Below are 19,927 nucleotides of genomic sequence, written 5' to 3'. Positions count from 1 at the left end.
AAGTAGAGGATAAAGTGCTAGTTGGGTATTTCTAGTTCACATGAACACTTTCCTGGTGTCAGAGTTGCCTGTGTGTTTGTACGTTGTCCTTTAGTTTTTTTTTTTTTTTTTTTTTTTTTTAAAGTTAATCTGGGTGTCATGGTGATTGTCTTGTTTGGAAATGTGTGTTTGGTCTTTCCTCATGAGTGCAACTTAATGCCCGAATAATTCCTTACCTTTTGTATCTGTGTGCATCAACGTCTGTATCTGTGTATTAAGCTGGTTGTGTATTGCGGTCCTGTGTACTGAATGTTTTCGACTTGTCATAATATGGCTTGCAGTTGTGGGACATGTTCATTCACTGTCTAACAGTAATCAAATAGTCCACAGTAGACTGTATTCCTCTCTTTTCCACCTGAGGTACTGATTTAACCAAATGCTTGGCGGCAGGAGCGTAAAATGGAGGAGGAAAGTAGAAGAAGCTGCTCTATAAATTTACAGAATAACAATCTCACCAGGAGGATTGTTTTGTTTTTGTTTTTTTTCCCCCACAGAGCTATGTCGCCAATCTCATGCTTTGATTATGCTCAAGATACAAGGCAATCTAGATACAGGGCTTTGGTGCTCTCTAGTCACTGTAGTGGGGTTGTGTCTACAGTATGTGAATCTCACTGTCTGTATATAGAGAAATAAAGAGTTTTTAAAAAGAAATGGCTTTATTAGAAGAATCTTGGACTGCAAACATCCACATAAAGCCTCACAGCAGGTCGATTGTTGGGGCAGAACAGAACAAATTGCTTTTGCAGTTTAAAACGCCTCGAGACACATAAACACCCCATATTTCCATTATCTCTCTGCACATAGATGTAGCTGACACACCGACACTTAAACACCGGCCATTTCCCCGGTAGGATCACTTTAGTGTTAAAACAATCAATACTAAATACAGTAATTCTACATGACTGCATTTTTCCATGACCAAAAGTGAGTACTTAACTATGTACACTTGCCGGTATTGAGTGCTGATCCAAGTCTTGAATAATTAAGTAATTTTATCCACACTTTCCCCAGTTTCCCTTTGGTAATGTAGAGGTAAATATCATCTTACTTTTTAGCATTTGTGGCCCCAACTGAGAACATCAACAGTTAATGAATACCGCCTGAACAGGACAATCTTAGGGAGATTTTGAAACCAGTGTTCCCAAAGTTTTGTTCAATTAGGTGTACAGTGCCATTAATATTTTATTCTGCATATTCCCAAAGTAGTTCTGCCAGTTTGCAATTGCTAATTAAAAATTAAATGAAATAAATAATTGTCGATGAAAAAAAGGAAAGGAAAAATCACTTAACGGCAGAGCTGACAATAGCTAGTGTCAAATGTTTGATGTTAATTAACTCGCATCAAATTATGCGCATGAACAAATAAAAATGCCTATCAAAAGAAGCAAAAAATGCCACGTCTATGCAATCCAATAATTAACAATTAACACGAGCACTGCTACTACATGGTTGCATATACAAAGTAAATATGTGACAGAGCTACCCGAATGTGCAGGTGAAAGTGCAACTTCACCCCACTCGTGTAAAATATTTTTACTGTGAGTTTGTTTGAAGGCCCTGCAACAAAATAGAAATGGGAGTTTATCAGAGCAACACCATCACAGTAAAAGCAGTCCAGTCCCATTTACTTGATATATAAATGGAGAGCAACTCTGCAGCTAAATTCCTCATTGTTTTTCACTTCATGTTGTATTGTACCAGATTTTTAGATGGATTCTTCTTAAACCATTTTCCATACCCCTTGTGTACTCGCACTTCTTTATTTGTATCAAAGTCCTTGTCGTTTAGCGTTTGTGTCCTCTTCAGAGCCACTGCTGAGCAACATATCCAGCCTCACTTAGCAGTTTGTCTTTCTTTACGCTCTTTCACTCCTAGGCTTCCTTGTGTACCTGTTCCTCTTCATTCCTTCATGTTCTTTCCGTCCTTGCCAAACTTCCACCAGATGACTGTGAGGATGACAGCAAGGAGCAGGATCAGACCACCGGTCACTAGGTAAGCAATGGGCAGGAAATGGTTCTGACCTCCGAACCAGGTCACCGTCGTCAGCACCACTTCCTTTCTGCCTCGGAAATACTGCACAGGGAAGTCTGAGGGCAAAGGTCAAGGCTCAAAAAAGTGCCTTTTCTAAACATAGCTGACCCATAACCTTCATGCAACTGTTCACCCAAAACACAAAGAAAGATCTTTTTTCACTTACAGCTGGTGCAATCTCAGTTTGTGTGATCTGTGTGATTTAGCGATGTTTCCAGTCTGTCACAATCCTCCCTGTCTCTCAGCACCCCAAAACTTTACATGTGAAGTTACACTGGGAACTACACTCTGTCCATGCTCTCCACAGGAAACAGCGGCTGTGGATTATATGGGTATTTGTGTCATTATTTATGGAAAGAAAGTGTTACTGTTGACTGTTTCATGCAAATTTTTGACAGTTTGAGCTCCACAATACCAATCCACCTCCTTTGTATGGGTGTGTAAGGAGACATGAGAGATTATGGCAGACTGCAAACCTCACCAAGTCACACAGAAACTCTCTGGGTGGACAGATTGCACCAGGGGTAAGGCAAAATAGGCAACTGTCCATCTAAAGGGTGTCTTACGTTCCTGTGGAGGCACCTGCTCTGCTGTTTTGCTTGTCTTATTCCCTTCTCTTAATACTTCAACCAATCTCAGAACTATAATAAAAAAGACCCACGTGATTTGTTAACGAAACCATTTAAAGGATACTATAGGAGATCTCGATGCTGTAGTTCCCCACCGGCAGACCTTCAGTAAAGGGCTCACTGACACGGTTCAGTATCCCATAGAGCTTCTTGAAATTGGGGAAGGCTGCCTCCCTCATCCAGACAATCAGGTCCTCGTTGATGAAGCCGTTGTTGTCGGGATTGTGGGGGTCCAGCTCGTACACAGGCTTGTGCCAGTACAGTGGCTTTGCCGTGCCTGCGAACGCATTCGGATATTCCTGAAGAGCTCCAACAACAAACTAAAATTCATTTGCACAGCTGTCCCGTCCTGGTTTACCTTCAAAGACTTGAGCCAGCGTCAGGTTATCCACCTTTGGGTTACGGTACTTGATGTTTTTGTCGGTGTACCAGGTGAGGCCGCTCCTGTATAGTGGAACATGAATTGTGGAGCCCTTGGAGCCATGATATACCAAAGTGAAGGAGTCTGGGATGACAAAAAATAAGTTAATAACACAGTGAGAAGTGCTGTACAGAGGAATGTGGAAGATGAATGTGGTGAGAGGTAATACGATTTTACCATTGAAGATACTGTTGGCTACAGCACCGCAGGGGGCAATGGGGAGGCCGTTTTCGTCCTTTTCAAATGGCTCGCAGTATGTACTGGGGCTCTGGATAGAGCATAAGGTTAATGGAGAGACAGAGTAATGACTTAATAGACAGAATGGCGGCAGACAACAGCCAGACAACAATATTTCATGGGGCGTTTGAGATTAGAGATTAGATTAGAACAATGTAATGTTCTGAAAGAGCCCACTTGTTGTGCTGCACGAATACACACACACACACTCACACAAACAACAGTTAAACATCCTTCCCTCCAGCAACCAACACACAATTACATTACATGAAGGAGCATCACTTAAGATGAATGTATATTGTATAAAACGGCATCAGAGGCAAATAAAGTAGTTTATTGGTTGTGTGGATACTTTGAGATTTTTCTTCCTGCCGACCATCTGCGCATCATCTCTGGAGTCCATGTATCTGCGGAGGTTCTGGTGGAAGTTTCGGAGGCCATAATAGAAAAAGACATTTCCCTGGGACAGGAAAAGGATTGATATCATCAGTGCAGACGCACATAAAGCATCGGTTAGATAAATCTGGCTGAATTCTGGCCTCAGCTCACTTGATATTTTACAGGGAAGCATGGGAATGCAAGAACACGGAATGGGACAAACATGAAAACGTATCCAAGATTATGTCCATCAAACCTAGATGTGTTTTACCTTGAATGCTTTTTCAATGGGAAAGACCACTGTGCAGTTGCAGGGCTGCAAGGCATTGCTGGCGTTTTCACGCTTTGCAAAGCATGCATTACATGTCCCGGCCTCTGTGTAGTCCAGCTAAGGTGGTGAGAGGGAAAAGGGAGAGAAGGAGTAAATGAAATCCCGTTTTGACTACAATCCCTGTTTACCGTATTCAAAAGATACCCTTGATCTTTCCTCTCTATGTCACTCCCTTTTATTGCACCTCTGTCTGCTTATCTTATCAGAGAGAAAGACACTTTTTTGGAGTGTATATTACACATTACAGTGTGTCTTATTGGACATTATATAGAAACTACTTACATTTTATTAAAGTTTTGATACTTTAATTGAATTTTGAACTAACTAGTAATTCATACTCACACAAATCCACCTTTGCACCACCACCACCACACACACATGCTCACCAGAACACACAAATTGAGTTTGTGTGATTTACAGTGAGAGAATACTTCCAGAAGTCAGAGCCACTTATACGCCAAGTGCACTTCTCATTAAACACACTCACTCACCTTCAGTTCCTGTGTGTTCTGCACGGTGACAAGCAGCCACACTCCCAGCAGCATACACAGCACAGCCATACAGTAGAAGAAGGGCAGCACAGTGTTAGCTGTTAGCATGGGCGACCAGGCAGGCAGCCTCTGCTGTTTGAAAGCTGAATTGTCCGGCCTCCGGGCCAGGGGCCCAGAGTTGGCCTTCTCTTTGGCCATGAGAGGGAACTGTAGCTGGGGAGAGGAGAGGGACTTGGGTGGGGATGGATAGCCGGAGATCCAAGAGGGTGGACGGCAGGACGCTCCTCTCTCTTCTCTTCCTGTTCTTTATTTCAACAACGTTATCTCTCTGTACTCACACTCACGTCTGTGCCTGCCAAGAGATTTTCCCAGCAGGCCTTGCAGGGCGGGGAGACCTTTGGGACCAACTGCTGGCTGTTACTCATTAACCACAATTCTTTGCTTCACTTCCTCTTTGTGTGTCTTCTGCTTTTTCTTTGTGTTCTCTTCTCTTCTTTATTACTTCCCTCCACAAGACACACACACAGGTTTCGGTTTGACGGTTTAAAATAGCGTAGAGTATCTTAGATCTATAATGATTTGCCTTGTGTCAGATATCTGTTGGTTCCAGCCTCTTTCGGACGCTTTTTTCACAGGATGTTTTGATAAATGGGACTTCCTACTGGGCGAGTAAACTCATGACCTCACATTCTCAGTGGGAGGGACTTCCCTAGGTCAGAGTAAACAAACAGAGGGATGTTGGTTTCATTCAGAGTCCGTTTATTCAACCCATCACACTAGGACATCATGTTGGACTACAAGAGTCACAAAACAAGATCACACATTTGACATGGTCTCTGAAAATAGCAAAAGAATAACACTAGCTTCACACTGAGTCAAAGAGAAAACAAACAGGATGATGCACACAGGCCAGAGGTCTCTCCCTGTGTTATGAAGAATGCATTGATACTTTTAACACCAAGCGACTGTGTGAAGTATCAACATCACTCAAGTTTAAAAGGTGCATTTAAAAGAGACCAATTTTGATTTTGCTCTCTTTACAGCCTTTCAGAATACCACTATCCAACAGCCTCAGGAAGTCCAATTTGACCTGAAAGAGAAACAAACACAGATTGTGTAACACAGAATGGTTACATCACTAATCACAACACAAAAAACAATAAAGCACAAAACAATATTATTAGTTCAGCAGCTGCATAATGTCCACCTTTATCAGATCATGCATAATCCCTCAGTAGAATTTGCCAAATGCATGTCAAGCGACTCTATTGGTTCAGCCCAGCAGGGGGCAGTAGCTCACCTCAGGAATGTCCACCATCCTTCGGCGCTTCTGGTCCCTCCAGTTCCAGTCCAGAACCAGGTAGCGCAATGCTTGGATGTTCAAACCCTCTGAGAGAAAGCAGAGTTTCCACAGGATGAAAGGGGATTCAACAGCTTTGAAAACCCATGGTCTCTGAAGCCAAACCTACTAATTTTTTCCCCAGATGTCCACACTTACCTCTCTCAATGAGGGCACAGAGCCTGCCAGGTGTCCCCACTCCGATGTGGGTGATGCCTTTCTGCAGCAGCTTCACCTGTTCTTCTACCTGCACACAGGAGGAGAGATGCGCCAACAGTTTGTTTTGCTCTGCTTAAAAAGGTCACTGAACACAACATGCAGCATAAAAATGTGCATCAGAATTATTATCTGTCATCTCTGCTACCTTGATGTGTTTCGCAAATAGCTTCAATACTTTAGCTTCACCCTTAAAGGTTGTCAGCTGCCTGGGGATAACAAATAAAAAACAAACAAACAAACAAACAAACAAGTGAGTTAAAATAGTTGCAATGCAGTTAAGTAAACATGATTGAATTTTTACTTACTTGATGAGCTCAATGGTTCGCAGAGCAGAGCTGCAGACGATGAGCAGAACCACCGAGCTCTTATCTGTGTGTTGCTTTTGGATCTTCGCCCATTTGGGACAAACTAGGCAGAAAAGAGAATGATAAAATGAAACAAAACAAAACATAGATTCACTTAAGGGAAGTATACTGTCAATACAACATTTACCCAAACACTACTCACTTTCTTTGAGATATGAGGAGAGGCTGTGCGTTAAATCGTTACTGGCCAGGAAACAGGAGTCTAGAAAACACAGCAGGATGGACAGACAATTGGTGAGTCAACAGAGCAGAAACTAGAGACTGAACTTCCTCGCTACAGGGGGAGACCGCTTGACTCACCCTGCAGTTTGAGCTCTTCCAGCTCAATTACCGAACGCTTGTCTGAGAAGTATTGTGTGACTAGGTTCTGCAGGTCTGCTGGACAGCCTGGTTTCGGCTCAGAGGAGGCCAAGACGTCCGTAATCGTCTTCTTCTTCTGGAGAACAGAGCACATTCACATAATATACACAAACAAAGGTCAGTAATTGACATTGGACTGTACATAAAAACTTACTTGTTGTTCCCCTTGACAACAGCAGGTGTCATGATAGTGTGACCGCACTTACCCTCTTCCTTTTTTTGGTGTTTGTTGATTTGTCTCCATCATTCTGTTTCTTCTCCTGAGGAACTAAACACTCTTTCTGTGAAAACAATAGATTAAGAGTAAATTATTTAAGATGAAAACGTACGACCCATTTACACCAGTGGTTTGAATACAGTGTTATTTAAGCTGAATGAATTCATTAGAAATAAAAAAAAGAGTTCATTATAACTGAAATTAGAAAAATGAAGCATCTCAAATTTCAAGTGTAGCTGCATGATATATACACAGACTCAAATGTAAATATGGTGATTTTTTACCAAAACACACTAAAGTCCAAATGCTGAAGCAGGGACTGTATAACATTGTGTTTAATGGTTGGTTAATTTTATACACTAAGGTCATGTCAAACTCATGTCACACAGCATTAGTAGTATTTTTCATTGTACTAATGTCAACTTTTTAATCATACATAAACACACAACTTTTTCAGTATTCTGGGGTTAACAAAAACCAAATGGCTTCTTTCTGAGTTGACTGTAACATCCTACTAGCATGTACTACACAGGCCAGGCACAAGATAATCACACCTGTTCAGTTTTTTTCTTCTTCTTGGCCTTGGGTGGTTTTTCTGTTAGACTCCTCTTCTTTCCTGTTTTTGTCTGTTTGTTGAGTTTCTCTGTTGGCTGTTTCTCCTCTATTTCCTCAACCTCAGACGCATCTGGGAAAAAAACAAAAAAACAAAAAACAAAGATAATTTCCTCATTACAAATATGGAGTTAAGGATAAACCTGTAACAGAGACCTGTGCAAGGTCTGTAAGATGAACAGACCCCTCAGTGTAAAAACCTAGTTCAAGCTGGCAGACATAGCCTACCTTGGCTACAAACAAATTCCAGTCAAGCTTACACCAAGTCTTTCTATATTAAAAGGCATGTAAACTTGAAAACTGTTCATGGATAACAAGGTTATGGAGTCACAAAATCCATTTCCTCAGTTAGGCCCCTGAGCCAAGACTTTGGCTTTAGCACATAATAATGTCTCAGACTGGTTGGGCTGTTCATCAGGCAAAGTGTGCTCCAGTGCACATTACAGTCACTATAGAGACCAAGTAGGAATACGCAAATGTTACCTTGGATACCAACAATGTAGCAGTCATCAAACCCAGTGTGGTTATCTTTAGCCTCCCTACTGCTACCTCTTCCCACTCCACACCTCTCATCTCATGGTAAGAGGTCATGCCATGCTCAAACCTCATGGCAATAGAAGGCAAATGATGATGCTCACTCATAAATACCTTTATGAGCTTTAATTAAACAGACACATGCCAGAGTCTGAACTAAACTATAAATCTGTGGGTCTCTTAACAGTGTCCTTTCTGAACATGCACATGGAAAATAACCTTGATATTAAAGTTCCATAGGGGTGCATAGCAAAGAATAGACAGGCAGATCATGCCTCTCTGTGCTATTCATCAGCCACTAAATTTCATCATGTGAGCGTCCTGCAAGAGCCAGAGATCGAGCTTGGTCAAGTTTGAATACAGTGTATGTCCAGCACCTAAACATTTAAGATGTGTTAGCTGACTGGTAGAGATGGAGCAATTTATTGGGTTAGTGATATATCATGTCAATATAGTAGTCTTTTTTTAATATTAGGTATTAGCATGATAATGTACTCCCTTTTCAATATGAGAGGTTATTGTCTGGCTCTACTAATAAAAGATTTTAAACAACATATCATCTTGCATTTGTTTTTTGTTTTTGTTGTTTTTTTTTCAACAGTAATTTTCAAATGTAAAGCTATTGAATATCAGTACAATATATTGGCTAGTAGCAGCTTCAGTTAAAAATAAAAGAACCAGTGCTGGCCTTAAAAACCCCTATCAACCGAATCCTATTGAAAGGTGTATCAATCTGTGATATTACAGTGTAGGGGTCTGTGTGTGTGTACTGATTCCCTAGCATAGCCCTTTGTATTGATGTGCAACATTTATGCCTATCTACATTTTAGAACACAGTGTTAAGTATGTGCATTGTGCTAATTCGGTTTTAATACATTGAAATGGTTATTTTGAATTAAATCATTTTAAATCTGTCCCATGTTTTATCATATGAATTTTGTATATTTACTAGACTACCTATGATTTATGCAGTAAGTTGTATTTTAAGATCTATTCGGGCTACATATTTTATGTACTGTGTACTGCAGTGGATTGTGATACAAATCCTACTGTGACCTATGTATCATGGTACATACTGTATTGGGAGGTCCTCGCCAAGGACCAAGTTTACAACCTAGAGTAAATCAATGTGTTTGATTGGTTGGTTTTCGGTGTAAACTGGCCATAGAAAGATCTGTACGTTTACTGTGTAATTTTATTCCCTAGCCTGCCTTCATGCCATGGCAGAGATATTATTCTGTTCTTAATACTCTAAACACTCAGTACAAGGCTGGGTAAGGCCTCTTATCCAGTGCCTAATTAACTGAAGAGGGTTAATTGTAACTATACATCTAGCAAATAGGCTTTCACCTAGTGCTGACAGGCACTTAAAAATTAAGACTTTTTTTTGGTGGCTGTGTAATCGAATACTTGACCTTCATGTGGAATTGGCAGTTATGTGAAGTATTTTAGGAGTGTATTTGGAGAGAGCTTACAGTAGGTTTGTACCATGATGTTTTAGTCTCTTCATTGTTGGCATGCCTGGCACCGCTGCCAGTTACGTTTATAAAGCTGACACAAAGCCCAGGGTAACACTATGGCAAACAGCGCTGACCTGCCACAGCGGGTGGCTGCCCACAGTTGTGAGGTTTCACAATTCGATCATGCCACAGCACATGCAGTCCTTTCCTCTTGGAGCTGAAGCAGATTCATTCATCCCTGCAAGTCTCTTCCCACCTTGTGCTGTCCTACTATCTCCCATCTCGCCATTGCTCTATCTAATCTTTATTATCTCGCCCTTCCCCCTGCGGTTTCCTTCTTCATCACTCTTCCTTGGGTCCACTATGGGAACAAATAAAAACAGAGAGGAGGGGAAGTGAAAAAGGGATGGGGATTGTAGGGAGCAAGACCAGGCATTTTGTTCCTCTCTGACAGGTCCTTTGTTTCCTATCATTCCATAGCCACACCCCTCCTAGATTTCCCTAACTCCTTCACTGTATGTCTTGCTCCAAAACCCCTTTATCCGTCTTTACAGTCATCTGTCAGGGCAAGTACTACGTCTCTGTAAAGACCACCCCCATCATTGATGGACGAGGCCATCCATTCCCCACATCCTCTGTGTCTCTTTGGTACACACATCCCTCTCTTGTTCTCTCTTATCCTGGACTGCTGTAAGGGAAAGTGAGGACACACAGGTACCAAAGAGAAAAAGAAGACAGGAGAAAGACAAGAAGGAAGACAGATTGGATGACTCTTTCAAGAGGCGCCAAAGACAAGATTAAGGGGAAGAAAGGCTTCATGCAAAGATACTGAAGAGAAGGAAACTGACAATTATCAAGGAAAGATCCAGGCATAGATTTGCTCACTGGTCCACCTGTCCTGTTGGAGGTAAGGTTCATCTGTTGTGGTATTTTTTAAATCTTTTATTTTATTTTATTTTATTTAACTTTTACTTAACCGGGAAGGACTTGCTAGGACTAAAAATCTCTTTTTCAGGAATTTCCTGGCCAAGAAGGCAGCAAAACAGTTAAGACATTTTGACATTTAACTGAGATGGACATACCCAAAGAACTAAAGATATAAACAAGAATACAGTCGCAAACAGTGCATTAGTGCAATAAGTAAAACTTCCATCATAATGAAAATATTTTTTTATAAAATGCTAGTGGTACGTTTCCTAGTGGGACATGGCTTTGGTTCAGTTGCGTTACCCAATAAGTGAGATTTGGCAATGTCTAGCATGACATTATTATATAAGACATTCTAATAATGACTGATCAATATAGCAGGATGAGACGTGATCAGGATGAAAATGGTATCAAAGTGTGACAAACACTTTGCAGTGAGTGCCTCTACTACCTCTGAATGGTAGGCTGGGATGTCATTCACTCATGATTTCATGACAGCAAGATGAAATGTCTTGCTGCCATTTTACAATTAAAATAGTTTAATTGTTGAATGGTAATATGATTTGCCACGACACTTGCTACACTATATGTACTTGACTGACATAATGTACGCTGAAATCAACCTAAATTATAGTTCTGTGTAAACTGCAAAATGCTCTTTTTGTGCTCAAGGTTTTTTATTGATTTTCAGTTTCTACCCTGTAATTGCCTTATGTGCTCTGAGCTAAACCATACCCCAGTGTTAAGACGGGTAAAGGTACTGAGGGGGCAGCCAGATTGACAGTGGTCTTAAATCCCAATCCTAATCCCTTTAACACCACAAAGACCACTCTTGCAAACCTGTCAAGGAGCGAGAGCCGCTGACCACCACTCTGCATGTTTCTTTAAGTGTGATGAGATACATGCTGATTCAGCATGTATTTCACTATAGGATTAGGTGGGGGCTGGGCCATCATGATAGTTAATAAACGACTGGGTGTGTCTATCCACTTAGTAGAATGCAAGCATGTATTTTTGTGTGAACATGTGTCTACGATGCAGGTTCACAGGGGGTGTTGAGTGTCAGAGCGGTAGTGGTTTTCCTCTGTGGGACAGTACTGAGATCACATTGCCCTCTATATGGCTGTGGAGAGGATTCTATGAAAAGACCCCTATTAATAAAACACACTGATGTCAGGCAAGGCCAAAATCAAACCAGTGAGACTAGGAAAGGTGCACAGAGGTTAGTGGTGCCTGGAGACTGATTATCAAAACCTGTAACCAGTTTTTAATGGTCTAATTGTGTGTGTCTAAAAAGAAAACTAGTGGCTTTGGGGTGAAATATCTATGCTGGTTAAAAACATATTGCAATCAACCAAGCAACATAACCATGAGGGGATATTTTTGACTGACCTTTTCCTACTAAAATTATAATCAGTCCACCTGTTTTACACTGTGTGACTGAAAAAAAACCTAACCTCAAGTGACTTGTATCACACTGACGCTATTCTTCACAGGCTTGAGCCATTCTGGGACCGGAGACTGACATAACAGACATGGTGTGTATTTTAGGGGACTCCAGTTTGAGAAATACGCAATTACAGCCAGTTCAATGTCTTCAGGGATCGTTCCTCCAACCTTAAATGTAAGACAGGGGAACCATACAGCTACTCTGGGGCCATTTCAACATTATGGGGTCAAAGGCTGAAAATTAGCTGTCATTTCCTCTCTCGCTGAGCATGGTGTCAGAACATAGTATTTACTAAGGGAGCTCAAAATTGACACAAGGGTGTTAGCACCATTGTTGAACTCCAACATATCATAGCATTGAGTTACACAGTCTGTTTTAGCAGTCCAAATTTCTCCCACGATATGGTATACATAGGTTGATGCTAAATGCATTACCTCCAGCTTCATTAAAAATTAAGTGGAATTTAGACTATTTCTGAGTGTGTTAATTATATAACACATTTATATTAATGTAACATGCAGGTAATGTAATTACATTATAATCAGGGGCTCTGGCAATTCTTACTCCCAGGAAGTAGAGAGGAACAGATGAGTGTGTGAGGAAAGACTCAAATGAACAAACAGATAATAAAGTTATGAAAGTTGCGAGGGAGACAATAGAGATGTCTCAGTGCATGTAAACTAGAGGTGGATGGCATAAAGAAATAAAACAATAAGCTTGGCCTCAAAAGCTGAGGTGTGCTCTCTTTAGGAGTGTAGGATCGCACCCACAAGAAGCAGTGTTACTTAACCCCTGACCCCGATATCCTCCAGGCCATGGTCACTCCATATGGCAGAGCCTTGACGAGGTAAACTCTTTGCGCTCAAATGAATATAGGTCAATGAGTTTAAAGCTCAGATAACCGGAGATCAATGTAAGCGAAAGGCTCAGATGAGGAAAAATGGCGATGTCTAGTTGCCTTTAATGATTGATCAATAAAGGTGACCGGTTTTAATGGATGGTCAATGGTGCTGACTGGTCATAATGAGAATCAATTGACTGGTTTCAGGAAAGGGCTGATTCGGCTCCAGACAAATAACATGGTGATGGCTGAGTGATTCTGGTGATGAGGGGTTAGGGTGACATGTGCATGCTCGCATACACTGGCACCAAGCTTAATACAACTGCTTAAAATTCTCTCTCCCCCTGCCCCTCCTCAACAGTTTTGGGGCGATTATCCCATGAGGGCAGATAGGCCTAAGTGGCCATGGTAAAGCTCTTAATCACCACCAAAGTTTATTCTGTTAGTCTGATTGAAGATACTGCTCGCACCTGCACAGGGGGATAAGACAAACCAATTACACCTTACAACCTCCTACAAACCAAATGTATCCGATTATACTTTCAATACGACTACAGCCAGGATAGGAGGCTGAACCTCCTGTCTTACATGAACCCGATATTGTGTGGTGCTTTTGTTTATGGTCATGTCATGATTAGGGTGTTTCTGTAAAAACAATAAAATACTTTCTATGACATCAATTCGCCAGTGGTTTCAACAATCGATAACTCATTTCAAGACAAGTACCAATTGCCTGATATGGGGAGGGGGCAGGCAGGAGGTGGGGAGGATAGTTATTGGTCCTTGAGGCCTGCAGTTTCCTCTCTAAAGCCACTATTGAGCATGTGTTATTGTTAAATCAATGGGGACTTTAGGCTACACGCACAAAGTTAACAAGCAGGCTATAGTGGAATCAGTCACTGGAAGACAGCCAAAATAGATTACAAGTGTCTGGTAACAAATTCTGTCAGTTTGCAACGTTTTGCTCCTCAACCCGTTGAGTCTGTTGTCCTAATGTTTCACCCTTGCCATCACTTGGTTGCTGTCCTCCTGGGCATCAGGAGGCAAACCCGGGGCCTTGTTCAACATAGATCTTTTAGGCTGTTGATGAAAGCTGAAATAAACATCAGATATAAAAATAAATAAATAAATAAGTCCAGAGTGTCTCCACATTGTCCTGCCAGATTTAAAAAGCTTGTCTATTGAGGTTGTAGGGCTCCATGGGTCTGGCCAGCCTTGTAGCACCAGCACAGACCCTCTTAGATGGAACCCCAAAGTCTCTTAATTGGCTGTCTGTGCATTTCCTAGGACTTGCCAGGCTATAGACTTGACATTGTTAGCCTCAAAGGCTCAGAGCTGACACATGAGAAGGTGCAGAGCAGAATGTCTCCAGCAGGAGGAGCAAAGACAGCACAGTCAGGCTAATAAGACTATCCACTTTAAGTGAACTTGATAAAAAAACACTTTTTGGGTTGGACCTTTGCTAAAGCTACTCATTTTTTACACTCACATGGATGGCATGCAAACATACACAAACACACAGCAGACCTACACCTTATTAACTCAATGAGATCTGAGCCAGATCAAAGCTTTCAATTTACCAGTGGATCTTTGATCTAGTCCTCACCTATGGTCACGAGCTCTGGGTAGTGACCGAAAAAATGAGATTGCGAATACAACCGGGGGCACCCTTAGAGATGGGTGAGGAGCTCAGACATCTGGGAGGAGCTTGAAGTACACACTGAAAAGAGCCAGTTGAGGTGGTTGGGGCATCTGGTTAGGATGCCTTCTGGGTGCCTCCCTATGGAAGTGTCCCAGGCACAAACAACTGGGAGGAGACCTGGGGGCAGACCCAGGACACACTGGGGGGATTATATATCCTGGGTGGCCTGGGAATGCCTTGACATCCCCGGGAGGTACTGGTGGATGTGGTCAGGGAAAGGAAAATCTGGGCTGCCCTACTCAGCCTGGTCCTGGATAGGCAGCAGGAAGTGGATGGTAGACGGATAAACTTCCTGGTCCAAAACAATAAGCACTGAAAATAATGGAACTTATGAAATATGACTTATAATGTATAAGCACAGTTAAACTGTTCCCGACCAGTCTGTTTTGTCTAAGTATTATCTTCATGGGGAGCTAGATTTCTATAAAGCTGTGGGCTGTGGTTTGTGGCTGTTGCACAATGAGACTAAGCCCAGCAGCTCTACTTGACCTTAAGTTCTCCAACATAAAACCCAGGTTAATGTCCACTGGGACAGAGACAACGCAATCGCTGGTCCCTTTTTCAAAAATGATGTTGTCAAATAGTTAGGAAAGACCTTGTTTTTGTGCACGTGAGTTAATGTGTGTGTATTATTATTTCTCAGCTGGCTCTCTTTTACGGTTAAGCAATGCAGAGCAACTGGGTTTATTGCATGATCTATTATCTGACCTCTGATGTCATGGCTATGCCATATGAGGTCCATGTGTCTGTAAGAACGTCTTAGTAACGGTTCATCTGTAAAAAGTCAAGGCTTTTCAAGACCCGCTTTCTGTGTTTCTTTAAAAGTTAAGGTAAGACTGTACTAGACCTGAGTAAGTTAGTTTAGTATTTGAAAATATCTGTTTGTTATAAGCTCTTTGATCAGCTGGAGTTACTGGATCAAACCAATTCAGACAGTCTTGTAAATGGTCAGTCAGAAAAATCAGCTGAGCTAAAATGACTTGTTGTCTATCAGTGACAGCCTTTCTTTTTTGTGCTTATTGTAAAGTTTTGTCTGGTATAACTCACGTGTTGCTAAAACAGACCATAAAAAGTATATGCTTGAACTTTTTGGCCTAAGTTTATGGTGTATTCTATAGCCTCAGGGTTCTCAAGTTTTTACAGCCAAGGACTCAAATGAGAAAATCCTTTTCTCACCTTGGCATGCCCTTGACAGCTCACTGCAACTCTTGCCATGTGGGTACCCACAAGTAGGCCCCAACTAATTTCGGCTGCCAACTTTAGCTTAAGAAACTAGGCTTTTGACTCCATTTCCACCCTTTTAACTTGGTGTGGCAGCAGCTCTCCCCCTTTGCTCTTAACCTTAATCCTAATCTCGGTATCCGTTCCTTCCCTCCTCCCTATATGGATCTGCTGGTAGCACATATCATGTTGATGATATTTGTAACACTGTGCTCTCACCTTTCACTCTATCAATCACTACTGCAAGACTGTGACGCAATAACAGTGGAATCTAGGGTCTGATGTTGGAGTGAAGATAGGGGTCAAACATGTGCTAGTGTGAAATGTGCGTGCATGCACACAAGCACAGACACAGGCACAGGCACAGAAAATCATCGAGAGGTGATAGAATTTCACGTGTCTTCCCTATCCAAAGAGAAACCTTCTGTCAAGGAAGCTTGACTGAAGTAGACTAATCTTCATAAGTGGACACACATCTTACATCAGAACTAAAACATGTATATCATATTTCATTACATTACTGACTGCCAAATGGTCTCAGTTTTGCTTTCTACACCTATACTGCAAGTCGCAATCGTTTGATTAACAAATATGAATATCTAGGATGTGTGGAAGACCACCACTAAATTAATCTGTACAGGCAAATACATGGATTTGGGTGGGGAAAAGCCTTAAAAACAACACCGCTCATCAAGATGGTATGTTTTATTTTTCCCATCCAGTTATCATAAATAACACTTAGCCTACATATTTTACTTTATTGCATGAAAATGGCATGCTTTCAGTATTTTTCAGTGATATGAGAATGAGAGCACAGTGAAGTGCTGTATTACCTCATACTGCTAAAAAACTGTTTGGCTCACCCTCGCCATTCTAGTTCTATAACCAACACAACCATAATCTAGACTTCAAAGACAACTTAAAGATGACTGACAGCTGTATGGCATCTTACTGTTAAACTGATGGCAATGAATGTGGTTCTCATTCACACATCTACAAAGTAGAAAAGGATTCAATCACAAGTTGAGCCAGAGGTTCTGATCATAAATTCCAAGAAGTGTTCAAAGGAATTTATATCATCAGAAATGGTTTGTAGTCATTCGTCAACCCCGACCCCAGCGCTCAGTAGTCTTGAAAGCCTTGAGCACTTTGAGCATTACAGAGGGCAGAAACGCCACAGCATCTGGCACTTTAACTTATCAATGGCAATGAAAGGGGAGAGGAAGCCATGCTCAAATATTTAACACTTTCTGTAAGGCACTTCAAACAAAACACCTCAGACTGCTGAAAAGGGAGATACATTTCAGGCAGAAAAAGGGATGTTTAGAAATTCTCCCTTGCTAAATGCAATGACTTCACATATGCAAAGCAGCTCATAGTCTTGGTTCTCAATGAAATATTTGAATTTTTTTTTTGTTCCTTACACCTCTTTCTGGTAGATGTGGGATGCAGAAAAAAGATTCATGAAAACTAAATAACTAAATAAATGGAATCACTATTCTGTACCTGATAGATATAGAATGATATAGCCTACAGTTCAAAACACAATATGGAATAGAGATATTTGATATCGATCTGGACTCAAGGATTATGTTTTTGGCATCAAATGTAACATTTGAACCCATTAAGAAGAACCAGAGCCATATTTTCCTTGAATTTATCATTGTGATTTATTGTGTTAAAAATTTCAGCACTTGCTTCACTGCAAAGCTTTTTGGTCCTCTACTTCGCCTGACTGGGCCAATGGAAATCTCCAACAGTTGTAAGTCATAAGTGATTGAAGCATATCTTCTCAACACAAAATTCACTGCAGTTTAAAACAAGTAACTGACAGAAGCCAACATTTCAGTAATAATTGTTTTAGCATTGTTCCCACTTTAATCAGTGGGTGGTGTGTGCGTGTGTGTGTATCCTTTAAGAAACACAATAACACTGAATCAAAACCCCAAAGTGTAAAATCAATTCATCAAAACCTTGCCATTTTCAAACCTCTCAACAATAAGTCCATGCTGAGAAACTTCAACTTTTTCAACTTCAAGTGGACCATACCGATTTAACTCATTAATTCCTTTGCTGCATTTCCCCAATCAGGGACAGCCAGGGATAAGACAACAGCAAAGATGATTGACAGTAGCTTAATTATCATCCAATGTCCTCTGGCATTCTGAGAATGACATCTTATATGTATGAAGCATTTAGCATTATGTGCAACATAAAGACCATATCATGCTGTCTTAACATAGAAGAGAGGCATTATTGTACACAAAATTAAATTGCTGGGTGTTCAAGATCTGTCCCGCTCTCTCGCTAGCTTGGTAACTGTGTAATGTTTCCTTTACAACAGTCTTACCAACCATGCCTGAAGAACTGTGCTCCTGCCAATGCATAAAGCAGCCATAAAGACTGTGATTTAAGGAGTGCAGTGATGTGCCAGCTTCACCCTGGCACTGGTGGTCACAGCAGGCTCCAGAGCACAGAGTGAGCCAGCCTCCCATGACAGGTGTATATAAAGTGGATTTGAGCTGCCCATGGGGAATGAATGGCTAGAGACAGACTGGATAAGGTACAGACAGGCTCACTCAGCGCTTTATTAATGGTTTCATACACAGGTGACAAACCTCGACATGGTTTATTGCTGCTTACATAGCTGGGTCGAGAATGTCAGGGAATAGGTGACCATTCATTGGTCTCACCCCATGGCGGTATTCACTTTACTGTTAAGATGCCACCTGTGTGTGTGTGTACACCAAATTTTGGGATAGGATGGAGTGCAGTGAACGAGGGAGATGTTATTATTTCTAAGTGTTAATGGTTTATTCCCAGGGTGGCCCGTGCCCTTCCGAATAGACAGGGCAGGCCGGCGGGATGCAGGCTAGCAGCCCTGGGTGGCGTTCAGATAAATAAACAGAGGCGGCCAGCCACAAGTGCTGCTGCCAAGCTGCCTGCCAGCGGACAGTCCTCGGTGGGGTAACCCTGGCAACCATTACTGAGGCAGGCTCTGGATCTGAGCCAGTAGTATTAAGTAGTATTTGCACATGCTTGGCTTTATTTGGGCGCGTGTGTGCTTGGACATCAGCATGCATGTGCCTGTCTAGACGTTATTTGTGCACAGTACAGAGAAAAAGAGACTCTGACTCGTGTGTGTGCGTGTGTGAACTCTGAGGTGTTCAGACCTCATCAGCATCAGTCATCTGGAGGCCGAGGGCAAGGAAACAGCAGCACGTGTCTTGGCTAGACTGCTAACATTAACAGCACCATCAACGGATGGGCTGAAGAAAAAATATACACATTCCTGTCCAAGGGAAACAGACCCCAGGCCACCACAGAAAGTATGTGCCAAAGATCACCAACTCCAATCAGCTCTGCTGCACATCTTAATCTTTTGTGACTTGATGAACCATAATCTCTAAGCTACACCTATTCATGCTGACAGATAAAGATTATCTCAATAACCCAAAATCTATTTCTTTTAATTAATGTAACTAATTACAACAAATGTCTAACACTGACTCTAGAGATGGCAGAAATAGAAAGGAAGATGCAACAATTTTGAGGACAAGCCACCGAGTGTATTGTATTCTGCTGCATACTTTGGACAGGGGCGAGCCTGTATGTTATAGAAAATCAAGTCTAGCCAGCTTGAAAGGGACCAAGTGAAAACCCCTCTGCACTTGTGTTACGAGCTTCATCATTCCTTCCATTGCTGTAAAGGAGTGGAGCAAAGGAAGAAGGATAAAGCCAAGACAGCTCCATCTGTCTTTGTGATTGATACAGAGAGGATAACAACTCAGCAGGAGGGAGGTTGAGGACTTCACTTACTCTCTAGCACACTTCATCTCCACACAGAAGCAAGGAGAAAAATGCTGCTATGCAGAAACAATGCATTATATAAGCTAACACCCTCACAATGAATCGATTTCTGAAGGATGTCATTGGCCACAATCCAATACCGGCTAAAGGGCTCTGTTTCTGTTCAGCCTCCGTTTTTCTTACACAATGTTTGTCCCTGATGTACCACTGTTCATCTTGTTTAGAGAGACTCAAGGTTGCTCTCAGGCCTCGATGACAACAAACAGCTGTTCCCTGCCTGTGTGTGAGTGTGTGTAAGAAAGACTGTGTGCAA

The 19,927-nt window shown here is 41.7% G+C and overlaps 2 protein-coding genes across 3 annotated transcripts in view; both read right to left on the bottom strand.

Annotated features, from left to right (window-relative positions):
- Positions 1-122: 122 nt before the first annotated feature.
- Positions 123-5,207, bottom strand: tmem30c (transmembrane protein 30C). The gene is made up of 7 exons (XM_030080405.1): positions 4,558-5,207; positions 4,007-4,123; positions 3,710-3,817; positions 3,298-3,388; positions 3,058-3,204; positions 2,764-2,976; positions 123-2,126 (listed from the first exon to the last, which is right to left on the bottom strand). The coding sequence occupies exons 1-7, from the start codon at positions 4,753-4,755 to the stop codon at positions 1,939-1,941; spliced, it is 1,062 nt and encodes a 353-aa protein (XP_029936265.1). The 5' UTR covers positions 4,756-5,207; the 3' UTR covers positions 123-1,938.
- An 88-nt stretch (positions 5,208-5,295) lies between these two features.
- The window catches only part of cmss1 (cms1 ribosomal small subunit homolog), a 34,726-nt gene continuing 20,094 nt past the window's right edge, over positions 5,296-19,927 (bottom strand). Inside the window, exons 2-10 of one of the 2 annotated variants that reach the window (XM_030080407.1) lie at positions 7,612-7,742; positions 7,047-7,121; positions 6,781-6,913; positions 6,623-6,682; positions 6,421-6,523; positions 6,261-6,321; positions 6,056-6,143; positions 5,858-5,946; positions 5,296-5,647 (exon numbers count right to left, since the gene is read on the bottom strand). In XM_030080407.1, coding sequence (XP_029936267.1) covers positions 5,564-5,647; positions 5,858-5,946; positions 6,056-6,143; positions 6,261-6,321; positions 6,421-6,523; positions 6,623-6,682; positions 6,781-6,913; positions 7,047-7,121; positions 7,612-7,742 — 824 coding nt within the window. In that variant the 3' untranslated portion in view covers positions 5,296-5,563. Of the gene's footprint in view, positions 5,648-5,857; positions 5,947-6,055; positions 6,144-6,260; positions 6,322-6,420; positions 6,524-6,622; positions 6,683-6,780; positions 6,917-7,046; positions 7,122-7,611; positions 7,743-19,927 lie in introns of both variants that reach the window. The other variant, XM_030080406.1, reaches the window with a different exon arrangement.

The sequence above is a fragment of the Myripristis murdjan genome, chromosome 21, assembly GCF_902150065.1.
Source record: "Myripristis murdjan chromosome 21, fMyrMur1.1, whole genome shotgun sequence".
Taxonomy (NCBI): Eukaryota; Metazoa; Chordata; class Actinopteri; order Holocentriformes; family Holocentridae; genus Myripristis; species Myripristis murdjan.
The sequence above is the reverse complement of the archived record's forward strand: the minus strand, read 5'-3'. Positions and strand labels throughout refer to the sequence as shown.